At 35.6% G+C, this 21,240-nt stretch overlaps 2 protein-coding genes across 2 annotated transcripts; one reads left to right on the top strand and one right to left on the bottom strand.

Moving 5' to 3' along the window:
• Nucleotides 1–420: 420 nt before the first annotated feature.
• Nucleotides 421–10,747, bottom strand: l(2)34Fd (lethal (2) 34Fd). The gene is made up of 15 exons (XM_067108306.1): nucleotides 10,557–10,747; nucleotides 8,991–9,036; nucleotides 8,621–8,835; nucleotides 8,007–8,143; nucleotides 7,114–7,326; nucleotides 6,422–6,515; nucleotides 5,971–6,120; nucleotides 5,119–5,238; nucleotides 3,928–4,072; nucleotides 3,340–3,500; nucleotides 2,945–3,114; nucleotides 2,540–2,633; nucleotides 1,949–2,020; nucleotides 1,285–1,484; nucleotides 421–681 (listed from the first exon to the last, which is right to left on the bottom strand). Exons 1-15 carry the CDS (start codon nucleotides 10,623–10,625, stop codon nucleotides 465–467), a joined length of 2,103 nt encoding a protein of 700 aa, XP_066964407.1. The 5' UTR covers nucleotides 10,626–10,747; the 3' UTR covers nucleotides 421–464.
• Nucleotides 10,748–12,528: 1,781 nt separating this feature from the next.
• Nucleotides 12,529–19,415, top strand: LOC136841393 (centriolar and ciliogenesis-associated protein HYLS1-like). The gene is made up of 5 exons (XM_067108309.1): nucleotides 12,529–12,636; nucleotides 14,566–14,676; nucleotides 14,835–15,033; nucleotides 15,288–15,685; nucleotides 16,295–19,415. Exons 2-5 carry the CDS (start codon nucleotides 14,574–14,576, stop codon nucleotides 16,441–16,443), a joined length of 849 nt encoding a protein of 282 aa, XP_066964410.1. The 5' UTR covers nucleotides 12,529–12,636; nucleotides 14,566–14,573; the 3' UTR covers nucleotides 16,444–19,415.
• Nucleotides 19,416–21,240: the final 1,825 nt, after the last annotated feature.

Raw genomic sequence — 21,240 nt, forward strand, 5'->3', positions numbered from 1 at the left:
GAGCATTGTCTTATTTCCCAGACTAATCATATAACTAGTAAATCACGTACACCATTCGAGATGGCCCCTGTATTCTGTTGAGGCGACATACTGCAGTGCCTAGTATCAGAGGAGTCTCATTCCTTTTACATTAGTGCTGAATGACCCTATGGGTCCCAGTGCATGGCTTTGTGCCTAAATTTTATAAGCCTTGCCATTCCATTCATTCCTTTTAACAGTGAAACTGTGGAAATGTCTTTCCCAGCATCGACATTAAAACTATCACACTGCAGCTTACAAATGAATCAAGTTACAAAATACAGGCTTTAATTTCACAAAATATATTGAGTCCACAAAATTGTAACTTAAAACTGCACAATGACACCACAAAGATGAAGAATATGAATTATAGATGCTACAGGTACTGAATTACATCCTTAAAAAGTCTCTTTTTTTTTTTTATTTTCTAAACCAAACTAACAATTCTACAACGGTTCCTTTATCCGGAACTTTCCTCTGAGCTTGCCACTCGATCTCCGGAGCTGTCTCCTCTCTCGGTAGTGCTGTTCCTTTTCCTGTCGCTGACGCTCGAACTTGGGCGCCTTCCTGATCACGTAGCTCATCTCCCGGCTTCCGAACGTATGTTGAGTAACGTTGTTTCCGCCATCGTCCTCTATGTTCAGTCGCTCTGCTAATGTCATCCTGAAACAGAAATGTACATCAGATTGACAAGTAATAGCAGAATTGAGTGTCCTTGCCATAAGCTCATTAAGAAACCATACTTCTCACAATGAAATGCATTCATGGCTATCATACAGTTCATTCAAGAGCTCACAAATAAATAATACTGTTTTGAGGCTTATAAGCAACCTAGTCAAAGTAATTCTACTTAATATTTTAGCATGATTCATGGGAGATACATAGTTCAATACTTCAACTTTTAGATATAATAATCCATAAATACTTCTTTTAAATTAATGATTAACAAATTTCCTTGCTTAACCAAGTATTTCTTGTTGTTGTTGTGTTGTAAATCCAACTGGTATAGCCTCTTATTTTGTACCGTATTTAAATTATCATAATTATTTAATAGAATAATAATAAAAAGAGGGTCGCTAATAACCTTGTCCACATGATTACTAATTCACCAGAAAATGTTTGCTTGAAACAAGCCAATATGAAGTTACTGAATATGCATTACTACAATTCAGCTAGCCTTATTTAGGTCCAAGATTCAACAAATAATATAACAGACTTAAAATGATTTCAAGTCTAAGTACAAAATACATGGGACGAAAAACTCACTTGCTCAGCTTCTTCCTATTGGCTTTGAGGTCAGAGAGTGAGTCGGCCTCAGCGAACTTTAGCTGACGGGTGCGTCCCTCTTTTGGCTTTTCTGTGGGCGGGTTGACTGACGTGTTAGCCGACTCCTCTTCCAGTTTCTTTTTCTTCATCTTAATCTTCTTCATCCTTTCTTCTTGTTCTAGCGCCATTTTCATCTTTTTCTGCAGAGATAAAATCTTTGTAATTATTAAAATAAGTGTCTGTAGATGCAGACAAATGAGAGCAGTTGCCCCTCGAAGTTCATGGGTTTTGGTTTTGCGAATTTAATTACTTGCAGATAAAAAAAAACTTAAATGGAACCTTTTTTCTTGTAAGGGTTATAGCCTCTGTGAGCACCTAGCAATGACTTGTGTAGGCTAGAAATGCATAGAGAACTTACAATAACTTAGTATGCCAAGAAAGATTTGCAAGTTCATGCAATGCTGCTGACACCTGACACCCCTACAAAGTTTGAGAGAACGTTACAACTCTAGACATTAGGATATCTTATAAAACACAAAACAATATAAACTACAAAGTGCTTTTCAAGTCAATATGAAAGATTTCTTATTAAACCCAGTGCAGTATATCATTCTGAGCTTGGGAATAATTACAAACAGAAAACAAAGAAAATTGATTAACTTACCGTCTCTTTCTCATCATCAGACTCTCCAAAAATGGAATCGGAGTCTGAACTTTCTGACTGACCTAAACCTTCCTGCAAAATACAAAAAAGGAAAAAAGTATCATAAGATACGCTGTATCATAAAATATACTACAGGATATACTGTATCATATTATACAGTGCATAAATAGTAACTCAAGTTTGCTTCTCACCTCCTACCAACATTTTAAGAAGATAGGAATTTGAAAAAGGATCATATTGAGAGCAAAGCTCTATACTAGTTATGCTGGCATACCAAGATGATTAAATTTTAAGAAAAGAGTTAAGTGAATCTTTGGGCACAATATGTTTTCAATATTTATTGATCATCATTACTTTTTTTTGCCGATTTTCCATTTTTTTTTATTGATGCCCGTTCAGTTCTTGCATCAGCTAACTTCATCCCTTTCGCCCGCACTATCGAGAAAATACACATTGTTGTACAAAACAGAAATGTTTGGAAATAGTTTTGTAAATATCAAATGTATTTAAAACATCCAATAAAAGAAACTACAGTCATATATGACCAAAATCTTGAATACATCAAATGAAAAAATGTAAAAGGTACTTTACCCTGGCTCTAAGATACTCAAGTTCCTCGTCTTCCTCTTTTTGCTTTTCCAGAACCTTTCTCTTGTCCATTCTACTGAGGACAGGATTTACCAGTCTAGAAAATAAAAATGTGTAGAACACCTGAGCATACTAAAGTAAACTTCACACTTGCACACGCACGCAATGGATGCAAGCATAAAATTAAACGAACCAATCATTCACCCCAATTCTTGTGATTACAAAAAAAAACTAAACAAGGTAATGAATGACATGAACAAATAATTCTGCTAATGCAGTAAATTTGTCAATGTCTAATCTCACTCAAAGTAATAACCTTAGACTTAAGACTTTAATTCTTTTAGAATTACTCTGTAACAAACATTTTTTTTCACCATACCTGGGAGCATGAGTACAAGTTTCATTTACCTGAATGCCTCAGACTCTTTGTCAATGTGGAAATCTGGATTAGCAAACAAATCGCCGAATCTGTCATCTTGCAGAAGCGAATGGGCAGATTCCACTCTCTTCTTTTTAATACCCGAAGCTTTGTCTTCGAGCAGCCTTTCGTACAATTCGCTGTTGATGCTAGGAAGATTCTGCGGACGAAAACACAAAAATTAAACTTATTACTCACCAGATCATTATTTGAAATGCAATAACTGAAATGCATTAATTGTAATTTACTTACAGTAAATTACAACTCACAAAACTCTTGTAAAACTAAAAAGAAATTTAAGAACACTAAAAAGAAATTTAAGAAGCAAGTAAGTATGGTCACTTTTAGGAGACGTTTTAAAAAACGCTATCTCAGAAAGACGTACCTTCCTTTTAATTTCACGCGTGTTGTCCTGCATAATTTTCTGCCGCACTTTGCGCTGAACAAATTCGTTGTAATCAAATGGATTTGCAATCAACCTTGCTTTGTTATACAGCCGAATGTCCATGTAGTAGCCGTGCATCACGGCACGTAACACATTTGTACCTGGAAAGATTGGTAGCAAACAATTTAGAAATTATCAAATAAGTCAGCCTCTATTACAAATCTCTACCTCTCACTGCACATGAACCTTGTCCCTGCTTCATAGGATAGGACAGACTACAGAATTTGGGCCAAAGGCCTAGGTCTGAGACCTATGAGGTCATTCAGCACTAAAAGGAAAATTGACACTAAAAAGGTTTGGAAGATGTAACAAGAGGAAAACCTTTGCAGTTGCACTATGAAACAATTGTTTGAGAGGGTAGAAAATCAGATGACAGAAAGAGCCTATGAATGGAGGTCCAGTAAAAGAAACAAAAGAGGTTGCAACTAGGGGCCGAAGTGACGCTGCAAAGACCCTTAAGTAATGCACAGCACTACCCTCCTACGGGCGTCCCAGCTTTACGGTTCTTGCCAAGTTCGAGAATCTTACCTATTAGATCCTGAAGACCGAGTTGCACAAGCTCCTCTTCAGTAACGAACTTGTAATCGTCATACTGGGCGGTGGATTCTTCCTCCTCTAACTCTTCTATGAGAGCATCTAAATGACCACACCATTTAGGGGCAGGACCAAGACTCTGTAATTAATTGAAAATACCAATTACAGAACAATGTACACATCACCCTCGTAATAGTTATAGAGTACAAATGAATCTTGCTTTTTCTGCAGAAATGAAGTAAATTTGATTGTTAACTTACAGGCTAATATTCTACAAACTCAAATGTAATTTCCAGGCCATTTGAAATGCTGTGCATAAAGAATTGGTAAATAGCTATGGCTTACGTGTAACAGCTACGACGACCGCTATGAGTGATGTTTCTCCTTACCTAAGCTTTAGTCTATTGTGGTATATTTCAATCTTAAAGATTGGACAATGATATTCACAAGAACACCAAGTAAAGTCTTTTGTGTACCAGGAGTATTTAAAATAATTTAGTGAGGAAGAGAAAAAGACATTGTTGTCAAAACCAAGCTTTGGTTTTTCTTAGCCTTCAAAGCCTCGCCACACATTAGCACTATGCCTGGGAAACATGATCATAGCATTCACAACACTTCAATACTCCAGCCAAACTCGACCGTCCGTAGTTGTCAGGTAAATAATCATTGTGGGACTGAAAGGGCAGGTAATCTTTTATTTACCAGATGCAGAATAATGCAATGTTTTGGTCTGCACAAGCAGAATCTGTCCACAGTTAATATAAATAATTTCATGCACAACAATTCAGCATCTCTCACGCTGGGTAAACATTGCTGCCTTTCCCACATGTAAGAATGTAGCTTTCAATTTTGTCTTTTACTTTTCATTTGTGTCTTTCTCTTTTGTGGTCCAACTTCTTCAGCTAGATCCAATTTTCACCTCCCATTTAACAAATAATTTGGACTTGTGCTATTTGTATAGAAATGTGGTTCAGTCGCACCAATAAACCAACATAATCCAATTAATGCCAAAATTGAATGTCCTATTGACATGACACAACCAAAAATGTTAAATGAATACCACTTACAAAACCACCAAAGGATTAAAATTATTATCATGTCCAAATTTTCACATATCCATAAAGGAAGCAGATTACACATTGTTACTTTCCATGTAAAGTAACTGGAAGAATTCATTTCACTCACCGGTAAGAAATATGACTGCATCTTCGTATCCTCTGTGGCTAAGAACAGCATTCCCGAATTAGGTACAATACAGAGATCGTTGAAGTCCACAGCAGATTCAATGCTCGTGTGAGGAGCGCCCTAAGAAAAAGAAGCCAGTATCTCAGTGATTAAATGTCATAACCTCAAAATCAGAGCAATAAAAAATTACATGATGCTTAACAGTAACGTTAAGTATTTGATTTCTTTTCCTAAATAAAACATTGAGGATGAATAAAAGTCATTTGTCAAAGCAAAGCAAAAACGAACTTGACAATGTATGCTGAAATTTGAAAAGTAACAGTCAAATGCACTTCAATGGTGGCTTAACCTCCACAAGACATACAGACACTTGTGTAGTAATGTTCTTTCTCATGAATATTGATGATTAACTCATATTTCATGTATAACATAATTAGCTCTTTTTAATTTTTAAGAAATAATTCAGTAGAAATTTTAAGACAGCAGTTCTTTACCATCTCCACACTAATCCTTCCCAAAATAGACATTACCAGTCACTAGTTTTCTACGTTTATTATCATATGGCCCCTGAGATTCTTGAGGGTCCAGAACTTGTGATAAAACAACTCAAACTTTTACTTTCCTTGCATTTGTTATTGTTTAACAGGGACCTGCCCTCGGTTAAAGATAAGTTTAAAGCCCGCAAAACACACTGAACAAAATCAGTTACAATACATAAAAATCCTGCTGAAATTATTACATTCAAGTGCAGTTACATTATGTAATATCAGTGCTGAATGGAATTACCCATTCATAAGAAATGATACATCGTAGCTGAAATTTAGTTATGACTATTACGAAAACAGCACTTACAGTTTCCTTGTCCCATATCTTCACAACTTTCGGTGACATGGAAAGAACCTTTCCCGACGCATTGTGGAACTCCAGATCATTGATTGGGAACCCATCGTAGTGGTCTTTAACCAGCATTGGTTTATCTGATCGAATGTCGTACAGTAGTACCTGGAGAAGATAAACCATCTGTAACACTTCTCTCATGTATGAAATTGAGCCATACGGCCCAGCACTGTTTTAGTTATGAAATCTACTGCACACTGTGCAGTATCAAAGTAATTTGCTTGTCAGCATTCATTATATTTATTTGATCTCTACAAGAAACGTAGGATCTTGAATATCTAATAGCAAAATTTATGGCATAAAAAAAATTGCTCATAGGAAACGTCATTTCTTTCAGGCAAAAATGAAAAGGTGGGGTAAAGGATTTATCATTGGTATAAACTATACTATAATGCTGAACACCTACCTTTCCCGTCTGTGTGCCTACACCCAGGGTCAAGGCATCGTTGAAAGCTAAAGCTGTCACACCTAGCTGTTTTATGGACGTAAACCAATTCGATCTGGAAGAGAATTGAGAATTACGTAGCCTCAGACAAAAACAAAACGCAGCAATAATAGCCACACATGATCTGGTACTACCCTAATAAGGTTTCAGTAAAAATAAAGAGCTTACATTTTATATGAACATTTGTCTTTCATGCAAACAGTTTACTAAAACTGATTTTTGAACTTTCTCAGAAACAGTGTCTTAACTTTCTCAGAAATAGTGTCTACGTTGGGTCATGTATCGCAAACTGAAAATGTGCACAGGATAAGAGCTGTTTTGATGTACAATTTACTGGGCCTCTTTTATAATTGTGGTTATTTGAGAGTTCCAGTTGACTTTGCCATTTAATTTGTCTCAGCAGATATTCAGCAGTAATGTGCTCGCATGTTCTAAAAATTAGTTCCTCTCGATGCAAATAAAGAGGAAGCAGGTAGGCAGGCTTGCAACAATCAAAAAATCTGAAATTCCAGTGGGTTCTCACCCAAAACAACATCAATTTCAGCTTGTAAAGTTAGATTATCTATCTGCAAAACAACTGTCATACCTTGGGGAGCATTTTAAATTGCAAGATTGTATACTCTGAACATTTCCTTCTGCACCGATTTACTTACTGGACACTATCTGATGCCATATGTAACGCACAGTCCAAAACTCCAACCCTGTGCCTTGACCTTGGGTCCCAGGCCTCAACTCTGCCATCTTCAGTCCCACACGCAAATAAATAATGAACTTTATTGAAGTCGCATTTATTCACACCGGGAGCATCTGTCTGGAGCGAATTCAAGAAACGGCCTTGGTTGAGGTTGAGGCGATAGATTTCACTCCTGTTAGGAAAAGTTACAAAAGAACTGAGTTAGGATACATAGACTTTTCATATGAAAATTATGGAAAAAAAAAAAAAATTAAGTGCAAGAAACAAATCAAGTGAGTAAATAAAGCAAAACAATCAAGTTCAATCTTGAGATCTGTTTTGTTTTCCTATCCCCTGAGATGACACTATGAAAACTGAGAATTCTTCAGATTTATTCTCAAGACTATTTATAATCGAAAACTATTACTAGTATAAAGAGCATCAAAATAGTTACAAGCTATTATGTACTAGCATAAACAGCACAAGTATGAGTTCATACAGCTGTATCACTAAGATAACTAAATACAAGATTTGAAAAGTAAATTCCCTCACATCGAAGAAAATTGATCAAAATACAAATACCTTACGACTAAAACACAAATAAAAATGGATGATTATATACAACACTTTCCTTCCCACAGGTGCAGTTTTAATCAAATTTAAATTTGCTCTGGTCTCCTACACTGCTCAGTGAAATAAAATTATGAAACAACAGCAAAGTGTCCATAAGAAACACTAAATTTAAGTTTTCACAAATATTCTATAAAGTCATTTCAAAGCCACAGTTGTTTACGTGTATCATAAACCTTTTTTAATGAATGTTACATTAATCTGAATGTAAATGTACATACGGTAATACACAAAAATACTCACCCTGATGCACAAATGTAAAGGTCGCATGATGGGTAATGATATGCTAAATCTCTTCCAAACTTAGGAATACGGGTTCTAAACCATCTACCGCCCTTGTAATGGAGCTCGATGTATCGGTCATCTTGCAAAAACACCAACTGGAAAAAATATTCTGTGGTTACTTTACAGAAAAAATATAGTTTCATATTCATAATATAATCAAGAATCCTTTTACTTACAATGTTTATTGGCATAACCAGACATACGTACATCCTCTCAAAAATAAAACCTCATCACTTCCAAAGCGTATTATAACTGACGCAAAAGCTGGCCCCACATGGTTTTATAATCAGCATAACTCCAAAATTTTACTTATTTTAAACATCATCAGTCCGTATTCTTATTTTAAGCAAACCCATCTTTCATTAAAAGGGGTAACTTTAGAGAAAAAAGGATGGCAGTCACTGTTATTTCACATCTGACCCAGAACTTTCTCATCTTCTCCTTATCCTATTTCCAAAGAACTTCAAATAATATCCTTTTCACCAAACTAACTTGTTCTACTGTCACTACACAACTTTATAATGCAAAAAGCCATTGACATAACATGTCAAACAAACATCGAACTCTCTCACCTTACTATAATCATCTGAAAGAATATCAAACTTAACAACTTCAGAGTCCAATCCTCTCTCGAATTTCAACGAGAGCGCAGCCACCTCGTAACACCTTACACGTGGTTTGTACGTTCCCGTGGCTATGATGCAGCGACCGTCTGGTGTACTTCGAATGCAGTTACTAATATCGGGCATGGAAAAATCCTGCAGAAGTTCTATCCTACGGCGAATGTCTGAAATAGAAACGTAATGCATGAGACAAAAGAAATAAAAGAGGGAGGTCTGTGACTGATATAAAAACCCTTTAATAAAAAACATTTAACTTTTATCTGATAGATTTTATATGCAAGAATGTACTATACTGTCACGTCTATTATCAAATACTTACCAACATCTCGTTTTGTTAGCTGTCGTCGTTTTCTGTCTGTTAACCACTGAAATGAAAAATAAAATTTATTACTATGGCATCTGAAGCTGTCAACTGAAATGTTCTGAATAAAAGAACCTTTTTCTATCCAACAATCCTTGTAGGTTACGCTAAATCTTTTTTTATCAGAACACAAAGTTTGGTTTGTTTTATCCTAATTAGGGGTTTTGTCCTACTTCGTACTTTTGAGGGGGTTTTTGCCCATAAGGGTTTCGTGACTTTTGTCATAAACTAGGCAGTCGAAAAGATATACAGGCAGTCCCCGGTTTACGATGGGGTTCCGTTTTCACGCCGCCATAAACCGAAAATCGTCGTAAACCAGAAAATCGTCGAAAATCGTCAAAAATCATAAGAAAACCTTACTTTTAATGCTCTGGGTGCATTGAAAACGATGTAAACTGCATTTTTATTGAGTTTTCATAAAAACCTTCAAATTATGATTATTCTGCCGTTTTGGAGCCATATTTCTTCCGTCGGATCGGCGTGACGCGTCAGTAACCCCGAACATGCGTCTAATTTCTGATGAATATATTTGAAAAGCGTAACCTTTGAACGTCAGTAAGCCAGACCCGTCGTAAACCGGGGACTGCCTGTACATTAGGCCTAAGGCCAATTCTCAATATTGTACAACGGTCTTTTTGCTATATTATTGGTAGAACTAAGCATTAGCTCTGAGTCGGGTATTACCTTGGAAATCGACTTTTCCTACAGTATTTAGGTTGCTTATCAAGAATCTACCATTATTTTTTGTCGCTCGACTGTAATTAACCTGTAATTAACCTCAGAATGGATTATACTTTTGCTATTATGCACATGAAGTGTTATAAGGGAACTTTTGGTATAAACTGGGGTTTCCTTCACCAGGGGTTCCGGGAGCTCCTCCCCCCGGCTAAGTAACATGGCCTACCAGGTTAAGGTTAGGTTAGGGTATCTTAGGTAGGTTAGTATGGTTCATTTTAGAATAGACTTCCTTAGTCAACCCCTTCTTGAACATATGGCTCCCTAATGTCTCTCATCCGCGGAACCGTTCCATGCAGGCCGTGCGGAGCTGTACCTTAGAAATACCATATTATTTTCTACTATTTAGGAGCAAATGGGGATCGGCTACTGTAGGAGTAATAGGCATTTTTATAGTTAGAATTAAATAGGTAATATATCCTAACCAGACCCAATTTCACCTAACCTAACCTCGTATGCCTTGTCCTAACCTGGCCTGGCCTGGGGGATGTTCCCCCTGAGGGACCCCCCAAAAAAGGAATTTAGGACCCTTTACTCTAAATTTTACTCGATATTTAATACCAAAAGCAAGTTAGATTTATAGTTACAGAGATATTAATTTTATCATCTCACTCGTGTAGGGTTAATAGGCCCAAGCTAATAGGCCTCATAAAACCTCCAATCAAACGAGTAGGATTCATATTAAAGTAAAATCTTACTCATAAAACATGTAAGTAATCTAGAATATACTTAAAATCTACATAAACTTTAAGTTGACGCACTTATAAAAAAATAAAAATATCTACTCACGTCCGGCAACGATTTCCCAGCACTTAAGTTGTACACTTTAATGTTGTTCCTTCCGTCCAAAGCCTTCATCTTTCCTCTGTATAATTCACCATAGTCTTAAAAAGTGGTTTGAATTCACTTTTTTTCTCGGCAAGAGCACGTGAACCATAAGCACTTGACAAAATAGTAGTAGTGTTGTAAACAAAGTAGTAGTTATGGTAGTAAGACTGTGTCTTTGGGACGGCTCCTCTCATATGCTAGTATTTTTACTCATTACAAGTCTGTATTTTTTCAATTACTTTATATTTTTGTATGTCTTTATTTACGTTAGATTTTTGTATTAATTTTTATTAAATTTGATTTTATATTGCCTTAATCACACTACAGTTTTGTAATGCTATTACATTAATTTTGATTTTTGTATTTCCTTAATTAGGTTAAATTTTGTCAAATTACATTTGTTCAGTCATTTTTATCTCCTTTTCTTTTATTTATATAATATTCTTACTCTTACGTTTGTACTTTTATTATTTCACTATTCAGAAAATGAGCCCTATTCATATGCTACAGCCCAACATTTTCGTAATCATTCTTTCCTTCCTATTTTTGAGATTTATATAAAATCTTTTATTTATATGATTGTATATTTGTTATTCTCTATCTATGAGTAGAATTATAAGCTACATATATCTGTTTTAGGAGGTAGTATATGATTAATAAAACATTTTCAGCCCTGATCTCAGCTTGAAAATGCAATACAAAATTTTATACAATACAGTCTCTTAAAGATTGTATTCAATATATATATACCATGTTTAGACAGTTTGAAAATGCAATGAAAATATTATATAATAGCAACAGAACCTTAGAAAGTGCTTTGATATAGCAATAACGTGTTCAAAATAGATAAGCTTCAGTTTTCTCTTTAATACTTCCATAGTTTTTTTATCTTTTGAGTTCTTTGTAGCTATTTTTCCACTGTATATAAATTCAGTGGACATATCCATTTCAATGTGATCGATGGAGAACTGTTGAATTTTAAAAAAATGGAAGAGCATATTACGATAAAGAATGATACCCCAAAATACGTACACCTATAAAATCGCCATTGAAAATATAAATATGTGTAAGAACATGGACCAATGATGGTTTTTGTAACCTAGATACAGCAATACAGTAGAGGGTGCTACAGTAGTATGTAGTGGAAAATGAACTACAAAGAACTAAACAGATGCAAAAAAAAATTAGTATTGGATGTGAAAGTGGTACATAGTTCCTACCATGAAGGTAAAGGTCATATATTTTGAATACGTTATTCAAGATAACTATATAAACTGTAACAGACTTGAAGGTTTATTTTATATATAATGGACCAGACTGAAGACAAATGAAGAACTCCATAGATATAAAAGGATGGAGATAGTGATGATGATGATGATGATGATGATGATGACAAGGAGAGAGAGAGAGAGAGAGAGAGAGAGAGAGAGAGAGAGAGAGAGAGAGAGAGAGAGAGAGAGAGAGAGAGAGAGAGAGAGAGAGAAAAAATAGTGACCTGGGAGGTAGAAGAGGAGGGTGGAGAACATTTTTCATAGTGTTTCTCAACTTCTAAACCAAAAAAATATTATCTTTATGAGTATTTATAAAAAAATAATAAAATTATTATTAAAAATAAAATAAAACGATAAAATAAATACTAATTATGACTTAAACAAGCAAACCACCCCTATAAAACCCCACAAAAACAATGATACATCACCAAAAGTAGTTTGTTTTGAAATCCATCACGAGGAACTTCATAGTGTTTCTCAACTTCTAAACCAAAAAAATATTATTTTTATGAATATTATAACAAAATAATAAAATAATTAATAAAATAATAAAATAAAACAATAAAATAAATATCAATTATGACTATAAAAAGCAAAAAACCCTTCTAAAACCCCACAAAAACAACGACGCATCACCAAAAGTCGTTTGTTTTGAAATCCATCGCGTGGAACTTCCCTTACCGATGGCAGCGAATTTCAAAACGAAGCAGGTCGTTCATTTTCGCGCATTCCTCCCGCCATTGATCGCCGTTGGCCCCCCTGGCAGCGAGGTGAGTATGCCTACGGCGCCCAAATTACATTAAATAACCAATTTCCTAATTTTGCGTCGTTGAAAATTGATAGGCCTAAGCGCAACCTATCCTCCGGCCTTAGGTAGTTGTTTAGGCCTATTTTGTTTTTAGGTTGCGTTAAATAACTCAATTAAAATGTTTTTAAATTAATTTTCTTTATTTTGTGTCGTTGAGAATCGATAGGCCTAAGCTAGAACCTATTTTAAAGCCTTGGATTGTTACGGGATTGGTTAGTGTTAGGCCTAAGCTACGATAGGCCTATTTGAATATTTTATACCCTTGGCTACTTAGGAGACTGATTAGTAGGCCTAGGCAGAGCCAGTCTTAAGAACTTGGTTCGTGCTAGGCCTATAGTCCAAGACATAGGCCTAGGTAGAACCTATTTTATAGCCCTGGTTAGGCCTAGTTAAGAGGCTGGTTAGTAGGCCTATAAGACCTAAAGCCATGGTAAGGATGCAGAGATTTCCTATTTTCTTGGGGAAACGTTATAGCCTAGGCCATGGCCGGCGGCCAAATAGGGTCCAGACTAGGCCTATTATAATTTATTGGTCTTTTTATATTGGAGTGGAGATTAGCATAGGCCTATATCTCTCATATGCGAATAATTTTGTTGCTTTTTTAGCCTGTGAACTAACCGAAAATAGGAGAATCCTGGTCGAAGAACTTCGGTTAGTCCCACGATAAAAAGGACGGGTTCGTTAAATTGGTAGAAAACTCATTGGAAAACTACTGCAGTGTTCAGTAGGCCTAAAGGGGTACTATCCTATAGGCCTAGTGGGAAATGGAGGGTCTTGGGTGATGGGTACAGAAACTGAGATTCCCTAACCTAACCTAGGGTACTCCGTTCTTCTTAACTTATTAACTGGTATCACGTTCCTCCCCAAACTATCCGAGAGCGACGTCTGCCCTTTGGACGAGGCTGTTAGCTCGTATATCATATATCGCAGGATAGCATCGCTACCACCTTATTAATAGCCTATTGACCTACAAAAGTATAAAATAGTAATTTCTTGAAACCGCTTCGTTATATCTTAATCTGTGTTTTATCAGATCCGCTGAATCTTTGCCAGTGCTGTGGCTATAATCCAAAGGTTTCCATCGATTGTTTTCGTGTGGTTTATTTTACTGAGGTCCTTAAAGGAAATATTGATATTCATTAAGGAAACTATAAAAAAAAATTTTGTGGGGGGAAATATTGCTCAAAATACTATAATCAGTTTTCTTTCAGGGACCATGCCTTCCAATCCCCTTTAGATTGGGGGATTGGTAGGAAATATTGATGATATTCATTTGGGAAAAATAGCCAAAAAATAATTATCTGGATTATTGCTCAAATACTAATCAGTTTTCTTCCAAGGCTGCTTTGAACCGATTCCCTCCCCAGGTCACTCAGTCGTTTTGAATAACCCATGCACACCACAATTGGTAGGGTCAGCAAATTGATCCCACTGGTTAATTGTTTGTGCATGTAACTTTTGTCCTCGGGTTCTGTAAACGGACCATCTGTCTCTTATTGCAAATGACCAAGATTGAATATACTGTTTTTTTAGTTGATAACCCACGTCACTGCATTACAGGTAGCTTGACCTTTACTGAATCTCTGTCAGTCATTTGAAGGTGTCATTATTTCTTATCTTCTATGTAAAACAGTATGGGATATGATCTGAGATGCTTAACCCCACTGGCTCTTTCATATATGTAAAACTCTGTAAGACTGTTTTTTACGTGCATTTATGTGAAATTATTCAAGGCTGTATCAGAAGTTCACAATAGTAATGTATATAGATAGTTAAGTTACCTTTTTTTTTTTACTTTGAATTGGTTTATATTTTAATTGTTTCCCATATTATAATCTTGCAAGGAGAATATTAGTGGCTACCAATTAAAATATTTATCATTTTATTGCAGTATCCGAGATGCCCTATCGCTTGAGAATCAGTGAGGATGAGGTTCGAGAAGAACTTGCGAAATTGGGGTATACCGACGTTCCAGATGAAATGGTTATGTCTTTCCGCAAAGGTAGGCTGTCTCGGGTCATTAGAAAATCATTGTACTGTATGTTATTTATGTCTATTTTTCTACCCTTAACTGCAAATCAGACACTTGAATTTTATGGTCACTGGAGTTTTTATGTTTGTCGTCGCAATTTTGTAAATTTGTCATTTCAATAATCACAGATCTTCTGAAACTGATAAAAAACGACCTTAGGAAGCTGAAGGAAGAAAGAAGATTATTAGAAAACAAAGAAGGTGGAGCCAGTAGTTTAGTTCATCCTCCATCCATATCCGGTCCACTTCCCCGTAGTGACAGAACCACCAGGATACCTGAAACATCCACACCTTTGTCTTTCAGACTGAAGGATAGCAGTAGACAACAGTAAGTCTGTGCAGTGTATTTTGTTTTGATTTGGTGATAAAGTTTAAGTAATATATATTATTTTATCAGATTAGGTAGCTCTTACAAACTGTTCATCCAAATATGTAAATTAACAAGCATTGTCCTATCAGACTTACCTTGAATTCTTTAAATAGAAAGCATACACTAAATTTATCATGCACAGTTATAAGAATTCAGCAAATATATTTAATTATGAATTAAGCTAAACTGAAGCCTTTTGAATTTCTAAACAGAATACCCAGATCTGTGTTGAGTGACGATGGCCACGTTGAAAGTGGCTATTCGGACAGAGAGAGCACGATATCAGGTAGTTCTCGGGTCTCCCAGGGGGAGAGAGACAAAACCTCCGATTTCGGTTCACTAAGTGATGTTGCCAGCAAGGCTGGATTCCGTTCACAACCCAACTCGGCTGAAAGGGATCTTGAAAAGTCCCGTTCTAGAATTTCAAAGGATAAAGTGGAGAAAAAAATCCCCGTATTAGTTGACCAAGAAAAATCTGCTTCGAGTAGTTACGATGTCGCCAGCTGGACGAAGTCTAAAACGGATCCGCCATTGCTGAAGTCTTCGATAACAGGGAGGGAAAAGAGAGCTCAAGGTTGTGTAAAGAATAAAACAGTTCCTAAGGCAAAAAGTAAGAAGGATTTGTGTATTTTCATAATTCTTGTAGCTTTGATTTACATTACTTTATTTTCTTTATGTATTTATGACTTGAGATTTTTGCAGTGTCCTTTGCAATCCCTTTCATTCCTTTTATTGTTCCTCCATTCATACTCTCTTTCTTCCATTTCACCACCCTCTCCTGCCTTGAAAACAGTATTTCAATAATATTTTTAGCACTAAATGACCCCATAGGTCCCACTGCTTGACCTTTGGCCTAAATATTTCATTCCAATTCCAATACAAATGTGTAAGAGCTATCTTTACAGTTAGTGACCCTGGTAGTTGTGATGCCAGAAAACTTTATCAATCATTCAGTATCGTAGTGCATTTTTCCTCTTAAATTTAAATTTCAAAAATTCTTTTGATAAGTATACTTCACCCTAAATTATCTGCCGTATAATGATGGAACCGTTTTAAAGAATCATTTTAATCCAGGGTAATCCTGTATTATCTGTGAACTTTCATTATCAGAGCTGTACAAGTGTAGTTCAAAAGGATACAAAGTATTGTATATCAAAGTGTTTCACTAATGTACTCTGATTGTCTTTATTGCCCTTTGATTTTGTCTCATATTTTTCAGAGAGTCTTCCGTCTTATCCAAGCCGCACGGACCCGGTCTCCCTCTATCATTATTACCGTGCTCATTGGGATAAGCATAAAGCACCAGGCGAAGATCCTCATTCAAAACTCCGCTGGGAAGTGAGAACGAAACTTTTTTATTCAAGTTAAGTACGTTAATGTAATTTTGTAAGGAGTGCTTTAGCAGATTTTTATATAAAAGAAAAAGAACTTTTCTAATGAAGCCTTTACACTGCTGTACGTTAATGCATATGGATATTTTATCAACAGTGCATAAACCTCTTATTTTACTTGTGCTATACTGCCCAGAAGTTGGTGTTACCTGAGAATACGTAGTGTTTTCTATAGAAAAATTCATCTCGTGCGTCTCCTTCATCAGTGGGAGTTACCTTTTCTTTGTGTGCTAGCTGTCATTAACAATTCAGGACCTGCCTGCCTCTGATCCCCTCGCTGATTAATCTCTTCCAAGCATCTTCCACAGTTTGCCAAGGCAGTTAATTGTAGAGAAGTGAGGCAGGCATTGTAAGTGATTCCCACAGAGGAGGAGGCTGCTACTTCTAATAACTCTCCGAGCTAAGTGTGCACCCATCCAGGCAGTGTGGTATAAGTCAAAATAAGAAATGTGTACGAGGGGACCAAACAAAAGTAGTGTGCATTTTATATCTTATTAAGTTTCAAGATGAATTATTTATCCTCTTAACTCTGTTAGCAGTCAATGTTTATTTTATGTATTTGCCCATGTAATAGGGATGTAAATTTGTTGTTCGTCTAAATGTCATTTTATGTACCAAATTATCATTTGTTTCCGTTTTAATATTTTAATTTTAGCATGACTAATATTTGGGAGGCAGCAGCTTGCTCTATGGATTATTATTTTGTCAGTTGTTGCTTCACTGGTAATATATTCTCAGAGCTGACCTTATACTGTAATATATGAATATTTTACATATATGTGCTATGTTGATTTTCCCTGCAAATTATGTACCATAATCATCTCCTTCGTAGAGTTGAGCATTTGATAAGGTTACCAAAGTACCCAATGTTCTACCTTCTATGAGATTTGTCCTGTTAATGTGGTATCATGTATCATGAATATGTGTGTTTTATCGTCCAGGTTAATCTTGATTATTGTGAAAAGTTTGAAAAACTTTCCATAACTAATCATCAGGCTAAGGAATGAACACTGCCCATGAAATTTCTTAAAATGTGTTGTGTAATCGTATTCTGAAGTCAGTCTGTGTTATAGCAATAGTAAAAATGAGATTGTTAATTGCTTTTATTTTAAATTAATTTTGGCAAGCAAAGGCAAAAAGGTTTTGAAAGAAAATGTTTAATAGAAAATGTATTTTCAGAACTGTGATAATTGTTTCACAATTACAGTACTTTGATGTTATTACTATAGTTTGCAGTTAGGTAAACACTTAGAAAGTGTTTATTTTCTTTACTGACCATTATCAGAAAGTTCGCCACATTTTTGTATTAACTGGGAAAGGTAACATTCGACCAGGGTTTTATAGGTAAAAGAGAGAGTGTAGTTGGGTTTAGTAAATTTTTTTTTGTAGATATTTAGTTTTTTGTCAGAATATGTATAAACTGATAACTACAAAGTTACTGAAAACTATGAAGTGATTTACAACCTTATGGCACAGTGCACTGCTAATTCTTCTAGTTCTCCTTCAGGTTGGTGAGGGCAGAGTTAACCAACTTGTTTACCATTAAGATTGTCCGCATTATTTTTCTTGCAACTTGATTGCTGTGGGTGACAAAATTATGAAAATTAGACTTATGCAGTGGTTGGATGCAACTATAGTGTTTGTGTTTACTCTAATACAGTACAGTTGTAATAGTCAAAAATCACATGTATTTTACAAACAAACCCATCAGTTTTACTTTGCCTTTTGTGTGTGTCCTCGAATTTTCACACTCCAAACTCATAAGAATGCGTGTTGCCATTATTTGACACTCCGTTATATCTCCTCCTGGTTGTAGGTAGCAACTGGGATCACTTTTGTGTACTGATTTTTTTTTTACATTTTGCAACTTTTTCCCCATTTTAGATTTGTCACTTATCTACACTTCTGATGCTTCTTCATCCACTTTATCTTGTCAAGTCTAACATGGTACCCCTCTGTATCAAATACCCCTTCCCTTTTCTTCTGACGTCATTGCTAAGACACTGAAAGCTGTTTCACAGGACTTTTTAATAACTCCTTGCTGTACTATATCTTTTGACTGAGGCCAAGAATGAGGGAGACCTCTTTTGTCTAGTCGGAGACTAGATTTACCTCTGTTGGACATATTTTAGTACTGATGTCTCATTTGTCTCCATCTCGATAACAAGAATCAAGTTTCAAGAAATGTGAATGTTCTTCTGGCTCTGGAGATTTTGAAGGACATATGAGAATGCTTTAGAAGATCAGACTGCTCAGCAGATTAGTCATGAAATCAGGGCATTGTGCACTTTGCTGTTTTGAAGAGAAATCACTTCAGTGCAGTTGGGTTTACCTTGTTGGATTTAGGTGTTGTCACCTTCCCTTCCTCATTCTCCTAGTTCATCCATTCCAGTCATAGTTTATTACTTCTGTGAGAAGTCTTTCTCTTTATTTCCAGTCCGTTTATTACTCCAGAAGCTCGTCCTCTCTCAGTCAGGTAAATATATTCTCTTGGGTGACATAGCAAAGTCCCTTCTCTGTTCAGTGCATCTGGTTCAGAATTGCTTTCTGAGATTTGGTTGAACACAAGCTGTGCACTGCAGCAGGTTTCAACTTGGAGTGTCTAGGAATTTGTGCTAGCACAAAAGGTGAAGTAAGTAATGGATTTGTATTAAGCATTTTTTTTTTTTTACATTTTTATTTTAAATTTTATTTTGTAGGATTGTGATAATTTTATAATTAAGGTGCCCTTGTGTGTGTGTGTGTGTATCTTTTGTTGACACATTTAGTGAATAAGGCATGTTCATATACCTAAACAATGTAAATTTTGATTTGTGCACCTATTGTATACTCAGTATGCCTAATAATACTTATTGAATTGTGATAATGATACTAGTGGACCAATGATTAAAGGCTGTGGTATTCTGTATGTTTGAATGAAGCAGCCTTTGGCTCAGATTTTTAACCCTAGCTATGTATTTGATTAACCTTATTTTATACAAGCTAAATTTTATCTTTCTGATACCTGGACAAGTGTGTATAAGCTTCCAAGAACAATAACTTGGATGTTGTGTTAAAATTTTGTTACTTATAGTTCAAGAGTTATGCCCTTTTTCCCCTGATTTAATTTTGCTTCGAAGAAAGTTAAAAATGTGACTTGTTAGTTAGGAAGTGCAGTATAGTAATTTACAAAAATAATAAAAGTAACCCAGTAAAAATAATTAACAAGCATAAACCCAACAGTTATTTGTCTTGGGGTCAATGCTATAGACGATCACACTGCATTTTGCCATACCTCATAAATACAAAAATAATGCTCTACATGAATCCTTAGGAAAAAAAAAATCTGTAAACATCCAAGACTTGGAAATTTATATCCAAAGTAAGGTGTAAGAGAAATTTCACATCAGGGAGGTAATATGAAAATGTTGATATTGAAGAGTACAATAGCAAACTTTAGCCATATACACCTCAATGGTAAAACCTGTTGAAAATATTGCTATTAAGAAAAATAGGATTTTGAACCTACTTTGATAGTGTAGATCAAGTAATCATAGACTTGATGGAAGTGTCAGTCACGAAATGTATCAACACTGGTTAAAAACACCATTTCTTGACCAAAAAATTTCTATTCATGCGCTGAACTTTTATTCTTTCATGACCAGTATCTACAGTATATATGTATACCATCAGGTGATTTTGCTCTTCTTGAGATTCTTTGCATCACGCAGCAATTTGGTGTTGATGATGATTGTATGAAGATGATGTTGCTCTTGTGAAGCTCTCCAGTAATTTACTTGTAATCATACTGTAAAATGTTTTGTTAGAAGACAAATTAAGGAAGGAGTGAATGAAAAGGTAAGTAAATATCACTTTGGTGAGAAGAGGGGGAAACCCACATCAAGTTGTTTACCCCTTGCACCATAATTGATCATACCTAACATAGTAAGGTTAGAGGTGATTGCGAGTGCTTTGACAAATTTGAAAAAATATTGGCTACTACTAGGAATAAGAGCGAGCAGAAGAATAAGAAATGGGGAAATACAAAGAGTAGGAGACTACAATTCCTGAGGCAATAATTCAATAAGGAAGGTAACCATGAATTATGAATAAAAAAAGGGAAGGGAAAATGAATTTCTTGACATGAATTATAGAATATGGAACGGTAGATGTGGCCTTAAAAATACAAATATATGAAACAATCCTTGTTATCTTGTCAGGTAGAAATTTGGGGAAGACTAGGAAGGGTGGGATACAGTACTGGACCATGAAATGAATGCTAAATTAACCATCAAATATGCCATATTTGGGGGTTATTAACCGAAATAAGCATACATGGCCTGTTTAAAATAGAACAAAACATAAAGAAATATTACTGTTCCACGACAGATAGGGAGAAGCTGATAGAGATATGTAGGAAATACAAATTCATAGTAGAAAAATTAAATAAGCACACAAAATTAAAAATGAAAAAGGACTGCTAAGAAAAGAGGTGGCCTAGCCGAGGTACACTTATGTGAAGGTAGAAGTTAATATATACAGTAGATGAATTAGGTACAAAGGAGGTAGTATGATGGCCAGCCTAAATATGCCGAAATTGAAATGCAACTAAAAGAAAACAAAATGAAGACACGAGCTGTGAATTATGTGGGGAAGAAGAGGGAACAACAGCGCAAATATTTGATTGCACAATCTTTTGGAGACGAATATTAAAAACATTTAGGTGAGGGGGGACTACGAATCCCAACTGAAGTACCGAGATTTATAATAAATGCAACATAAATCAGGCATATAT

Source organism: Macrobrachium rosenbergii, chromosome 9 (assembly GCF_040412425.1).
Source record: "Macrobrachium rosenbergii isolate ZJJX-2024 chromosome 9, ASM4041242v1, whole genome shotgun sequence".
Lineage (NCBI taxonomy): Eukaryota > Metazoa > Arthropoda > Malacostraca > Decapoda > Palaemonidae > Macrobrachium > Macrobrachium rosenbergii.